The 7,149-nt window shown below is 42.6% G+C and overlaps 1 protein-coding gene across 1 annotated transcript; it reads right to left on the minus strand.

Annotated features, from left to right (window-relative positions):
- Positions 1-619: 619 nt before the first annotated feature.
- LOC131293471 (EGFR adapter protein-like) lies at positions 620-3,623 on the minus strand. Its single transcript, XM_058321548.1, has 3 exons — positions 3,366-3,623; positions 2,281-2,883; positions 620-817 (listed from the first exon to the last, which is right to left on the minus strand). The coding sequence occupies exons 1-3, from the start codon at positions 3,621-3,623 to the stop codon at positions 620-622; spliced, it is 1,059 nt and encodes a 352-aa protein (XP_058177531.1).
- Between the last annotated feature and the right edge of the window lie 3,526 nt (positions 3,624-7,149).

Below are 7,149 nucleotides of genomic sequence, written 5' to 3' on the forward strand. Positions count from 1 at the left end.
ATCACAATGTCCAACAGTCACAGTTGTGCTGTGCCACCACGTGGCACGTGACATCTCGATCCACCATAAATGTCGCTCAAAGATGTAATCGTAGGCTACGCTAGGTGAACACATACATCCAGACGGTTTGTTCCAGATGTTAGGTTGCTGGTCGCAGGCACCTTCGAGAGTGGGACTACCAGCTTTGCTGTAATCTTGCTAACCCAAGACATCCAACTCTTCCTTGTGTTTCCTGGTGCCTTCTTTTCGACTTGCATTTCCATTTCCACGAACACTATTTACACGAGCTATTTGACACGCTATTTACAAACTCATCAGGAAACTGTTCCACAACGGCCTTTCGTATCCAGTTACCGTAGCACAGCGACGGCCCTGGCCTACCCATTTTATCATCTGTCACCGACAGAGTTCTCCGCCTCCCTCGAACGCTCATAACCGCGATACATCCTCGACGTCGATTCACCATTCGGCGTAGGCTTCCGGCTTCCGGCTGTCACTACCGTCGTACGTACGGGTTTCGAGGAAATTTTATCAAAATATTCCAAACACCTACAAACCCTCCTCTCCTCCCGGAGAGCCCCACTTTGGACCAGCTGTTCAAAACCTCTCAGCATTCTCGCTACGAACAGATGTCGAGATCAGAGAACAGCTTCGAAAACTCGTTCAACGCACTGTACGTATCGTAGTCGTCTGTACGCTTGCACTTCATCGGGATGTTCTGAGGCCGTGACAGTGAAAGTGGAACCGGAAGCATTTCGGGCATCACCGAGTGGTGCGTTATCAAGGCGCGCAGCGACGAGAATTCCTTCGTGAAGCCCTGGAAGGAAGAAGGATAGGTCTGGTTTCAAGTGGATCTTTAATGATGTTACAAGAATGATATAAATAATCTCAAAGATTTAATAATTTTGGAAAATGAATGATATTTACAAAACGCTTAGGTTTACCCCAAAATTAAATATAACCTATGTGAAAGAAGGTCATCCCTCGGAAGTCGTTGTAAAACTTTTCACCGGCTTTATTTCTCATGTGATTGAATTTTCAAATGCGACATAGATATGTTTCACTGTCACCGTAGTTTTATTCTACAGTCATCAATTAATTTTCTTAAGGAAAAAAACTGTCAAAAAGATGCTAAATTTTTATTTACTATATAATACAGAAAAAAGCTCAATTCAATGTCAACCAAATCATATTCGACAAAACAATTAATTGGTTAAGGAATCATTTAAATACTCAACCATCTCGGATGATCCATTAAAGTCGGGTTGGCTGCGCGATTAAGTGCGTTGGTGAACCATTTTGCATCAGGCCGAAATGATTTATGGAATGGGAGCGCTTGTATTGGAAATTTATGACTGTTTATGCACAATCCCAACAGCAAATGAACGATGCAACAATGCCTGAAGAGCTCTAGCTAGTGGGAGATTTTGAGAAAAATGATAACCATGGTGCGGTAAACACATTTTCCCTCCATCATCCATTAACATAAGCATAACACCCCCACACCATTGTAGGCCTCCCTTCATACAAAACCATCGCTGTTCGCTGGTGTACGATTAGTAGGGGTGGGAAAATTGGAGCTGCATGTAAATCAACCCGGTTTTTTTTTGTGATCCGATAACCGGAAGCGCATCTAATACGACAATGGTTACAAATTGAATAAAATGTCCCAACGCATTACCATGCCCAGGTGCAGAGGAGAGTTTCCAATGAAGGATGCATTTAAGTACGCAAATACTGCTCCCTATTTTTGCGACTGTAACTCTCATCCAGTAGAGGCATGTGCATGATCAGCTAATATTGGTGTTTCTGCTGCTGTGCTGTGTCCAGGGAGTGTTTTTCCAGTTCGTTTAAGCTCATTTATTTCGAGCGCAAAAGCGAAGCGTGACGAGCTAGCAGTTGCCGAGATTGCACTGGCATGCATGATTGTCCTTAATTGGGTTCTTGGTTTCGTTGGGTTCCCATGTAATTACCCATGCTACCGTTACACATACGCACCCATCTGCTGCTGGGCGTTATTATCAAACACCTGGCTCTTAAATCACGACCAAGGAATATTTACATCGGACCCGAGCATATTTGGAAACTCGTTGGAAGATAGGGATGCATCCTAACATGCAAGGTGGTGCAAGGTGCAAATTCCTCGCCGGCAGAATCCTACGGTTTACCCGTGAGAAGAGGTTTGTGTGTAGAATAAATTCCTCCCCGAAGCGAAAGGTTTACACATGATCTCCCAATATGGTTCCCGGTAGGGCTTTCCAAGCGCATGTAATAAATTACCTTAATTTTATATCCACGCTCGGTTTTCATAATTAAATAGTGCACCACCTTCGGCCCCGGTCCGGGCGGAACTCGGAGCGATAGCGCAAAGCAACCGTGCTTGGTGGAACTGCGGCGAACCAGGAACGCACCGGGGCTCTGCTGCGTGAGGACTTCCAGTGATAGTTCGCGAGGCAGCCCGGCCTGGAACCAGGACGCCCGGTCCAGTTCCTCGCTGTCCTCACCGAGGCTGACGCTGTTCAGGCTGTCGGCGTGCTTCGGCGGGGTGACGGTCGGGAAGCGCTTCGGGCTCGAGCTGGCACTGTTCGTCTGCCGGATCAGGTTGCGCTTGAACTCGTACTCCACACCATCGGCCACGGCGGTCGTCGTGGGAGCCTCATTTGAGCAACCATTACTTATTGGAAGGAGGCGCTGTGGTGACCCGACGAACGATTGTTTGCACGAGTCACCGAACTTGCTCGACACGATCTGGTCCAGGGTGTAGATGTCCTCGGACAGGATGTCGTTCAGCTTCTTCTGGGGCGAGGTGGGTGACGATTTATGGCACATCAGTGGCAAGCTTTCCTCCGTGCTGCGCAGGAACCCGAGAGCGAACCGTTTTATCTAGCGTGGAAGTAACGATACGCGAGAAGAAAATTAGTTAGGGGTGGTGATCATTTCATCGAATTAAACATTTTAATACTAATTGCATTATTGCACACCACAGTTTTGGTGGCAAACTCGCGATAGTTTAAAGAGAAGGTAGGGTAAACAAGAAATATAGAAGGGAAGAGCTCCTGACTACGAATGGTAACGCGATACAAGAATTTAAAAATCAATCATTGTACCTTCCTTTTAAAAGTGCGAAGTTGAACCCAAAAACACTTACTTTTATACTATGAAGATTTTTGTTCTGTTCAGTTACCAGACACGTCTTTTAAAATTGTTTTAGATTGCCTGTATAGGGTTTGCAACTTTGATAAATATCCTTCACAGCAAAAATATCTTGTAAACATATAGAATTGCATTTCCTTGAAATGTTACTGCTGTAAAATGAATTTATCTTTTATCCTGTTCTACACGGAATCATGTTACGAACCACTTACCAGCATCGGTTTCTCCATGCACTTGATGCAATTGTTCATCTCGCTCGTCGGCGACCCGCTGCTTTCCTCGTCGGACGAAGTGAGCAACAGTGGATCGACGGTGTAATTTACATTTTCATCCGATTTGTTATATTCTCGGCCCGTCAGCTTCAGCTGCTGTTGCTTGGAATCTAGCAAATCGTAGCTACACATTGTCCGCGAAGGCTTTTGTTCCATGCCGGCCGTCAGATTGTCAGTAAAATATTCCACTTCCTGCATGATAACTACCGGCCAGTGAAGAAGAAGTGCGCACTTGACCAGTCAAACATAAGCAGGTCCTCTACTCAGGTGTCCTTCTGCTGCACTACAGTTGTTGGTGCACGGGAAACTCCAAACCAATCCAACCGACAAACCTCAACCACCGATCACGAACTTCCACCACACGATTTAAAAACCAAACCCACCCTATTGACTGTTTTTCACCACATGTTCAGCCGTTGTTTTTCCATTGGCGGGTTTTTTTTATTTTTCTGCGTGATTAAAACCGTACACGTAGACAGGAGGCACTGGTTGTTTTATGCTAGGTTTATTTGATTGAAATACACTTTTTATTCAATCTTCGTTCAGCTTTTGTTTGCGAATTTTCCAACGGGCTGTCTGTGGCCGGTATGAGATCTTGTTTAATTTTTTTTATCCTCAGAACGTACGTGAACTGTGAGGGAAAGTGGATCAGTGGTATTCTGTGATTATTTTTCTGGACCTGTTTTATAAACAAAAAATGAATACTTTTCGTTTTCACTGAACACACAAACACAAACAAACACCTTGTCGTTGGGTGGATCGGTATGATCTTCGGGCATGCTTTATCTTCACCGAAGCACTGGAGTTCACAGAATACAACATTCTCCTTTATCTTCTATTAATTTATTGCGCTCTATCATGTGAGTCGTTTGTGACGGTCGGGAACCGGAAGCGGTGATTCAAAGTCGGAGTAAACAGCAACCCTCATCGACCGGAACAGCGCTTGCCTGCGCTCGTAAATTTTTCGTTCCCTTTGGTCGATGGCTTTTCCAAAAATTGATTCGGTACAACCCTGCGACCACAACTACCCTCGTCCGTACATTTGTGTTGTGATTCTGAGAACTTTTATTCCGAAATGTGGCTTAGTCCATTGCAGTGTTGGGTCTATGTTTTTATCGGTATTCTTCTTAGAATGAGTTTTTTTGTCACTGGAGAGCGACGTGATTTTATACGTATCAGTTGGAACTAGTTTTTCGGAGGCCAGGTACCTGGCCCGTCGTTAACTCCTGGATCCCCTTCCGTCCCATGGAAGGTTTCATGTCGTCCGCGTTACTTTTTCTAGTTCTTTCAGTAGAAGGTCTTTTGTGTGAAATGGTGGTAAGCGGGTTAAAATACAAATTCGAATTGTGGAATCAAATATTAGATGCGAATCTTTCTGGACCTCTTCCTGGTCCGGCTCGAAGCCCCGCAGTATCAGCTCGAAACCCGGAACACTGTGACGCATGCTATCCCCCACCTTCTGTGTTGCTCGGAAGGATGCATCTCCCTTATCCCGCCTTGTTCGTTCCAATTAACTGACCACGTTGCTACCAAAGTCGGCCAGCGCACGGTTGTTCCCGTTCCCCCTCTAATGCTACCCCTCTCACGCCCCCTCCCCCTCACTCCTCCTTCTCTCTCTCTCACGCCTCCCCCCTCTCTCCATCAGTCTATCTCACTCGCTTCCCACCCCCCCACCCCCTCTCTCTCTCTCTCTCTCTCCCTCTCTCTCTCTCTTTCTCTATTTCTCTTTCATTCCTGTTTCCCCAGTCTATCTGACTTCCTCTCCCTCTTGCTCCTTCTTTTCTGTCATGTCTCTATTTCACTGTTATTTGGCTTTCAAGCCCAAGGTATATATATATAGAAGGTGACATTACGTCGCTGTGGCAGGTGTGCCATATTTGAGTATTGATATGTCATAAGTTCACACCTTGCCCAATACTCACTCAAAACTCACAAAAATACCAACAGCACTGTTACGTCAAGTCATGAAATGTCATTTTACTCTGGACGACTTCACTTTCTAATATATACACCTTGTCTCCAGCCCTCCTAAAAGGTGTCAAAACTGTTGCATCAAGATGTCAAAATTATGACAAAAAATTAAATCACCTTGCAATTCCATTTTTTTATTGAAAACCCATGATGATATTCCATTATCTCTATTTGATATGCTGTGTACACCTTGGGTTTGCACAAAATCTGTTTCACATGCCCATTATATGTACATGAAATAGAAAGTAAAACCGATTGCTATCGTGTTTCTGCTGATTGTTGTTCGCATAAACATTTTTTTTACGGAACGCATTGAAAACAAAAAATGTGCTTTTACAAAGATACCTTACAACTCTATACACACCTTGGGCCCACCAATGGATAACCAAATTACTGATTTTATCATAAAGTCTCCCTAAAATTTTTGAATGCTCCTTGTACCTTGCGTGGACAATGTTGGTTTCATAAAATAAACAGCGTAAGGATAGTTGGAATATCTTTATTTTTACTTTCTAAAAGCATCATTGTATGTTCATCAAATCAAAATATGAAAACCACGCTTCTTTAGTTTATAGTTTGCTAAACTAAAAATCCTTTTTTTTAGAACACATTGATCACCAAAACTATTGATTTTATAATAAAGTTGCCTTGAAACATTATATATACCTTGGGCCTTGCCTGAAATTGATATTTGCATCAAATAACCAAGGTTGGGACAGCTGACGTATCTATTATTTTTCGATGATTAAAGGATCACCATATGATCGATGAACAGAAATAAAGCAAACAGTTTTTTTTAAGCACTAAAGGTGCAATAAAAGCATTTTTTTTATCTATTTTGATAACAAAAAATGTTGATTTAAAAATTAGGTTACCTTGAAACGATGTACATACCTTGACCCTGTCAGTGTCTTGAAAAAATATCATTTTCATGAAACTGGCTTACATTACCCTACCTTTACAAAGGAAATCAAAGCAAGCAGTCAATGCAGTTCCAACTTGTTCATTCGTACGCGTGAAGGTTTTGTTTACAAAAGTTTTTTCTAAAATACAATTAAACTTGTGCTTAAGTGAAGATGAAAACTTTATCGTTCAAGACACAGAGGTTTTGTGTTATGCTGTAGTGATTTTGCTCTTGATGTTTTGCAGAAAACGATTCAGAGAGAGAGTGTTTCCATCGCATGTTTGGTTTTAGCTGTGGCGGGCGCGACGGTCAAAAAACGCATGGTCGAAAAAACGCGTCAAACGAAAAAAAACGCTAAGTAACGCTCAAAACTATTTTAAGTATAAGGATTACAATTGATTCTGCATCACTCGCAGGAACTGTATTCACCTTATTTTTCGAATGGAACTGGATGCCATTTTATATTCTGAAGAAGAAGTTTAGAAGACGACATATTAGTGCAAAAACAAAAACGATTTAATTTTTCGCAAAATAAATCGCAATATAAATGAAAAGGTCAACTCGTTTGTGTATCATAATTTGGGGTTTTACCGAAAAACACAATTCAACTGATAATCAGCATTCCACTACCTTTTGAAGGTTTTAAAATAAAAAGTCCCCATCACTGTTAACAATGGTAACCATATCTGGAGTTCAACATTTGCGGTACGTAATGAAATTTAAAAAACGGGATGGATAACGGTTCTATACACTTTTCCTACAAACCAAAAACTCATTGCAAGTCCCATTTTCCCTTTCTCTCGGTCTTAATACCCAAGGGAAACGGTATTCGTTCGCGTATCGTTGCGA

Source organism: Anopheles ziemanni, chromosome 2 (assembly GCF_943734765.1).
Source record: "Anopheles ziemanni chromosome 2, idAnoZiCoDA_A2_x.2, whole genome shotgun sequence".
Classification (NCBI taxonomy): Eukaryota; Metazoa; Arthropoda; class Insecta; order Diptera; family Culicidae; genus Anopheles; species Anopheles ziemanni.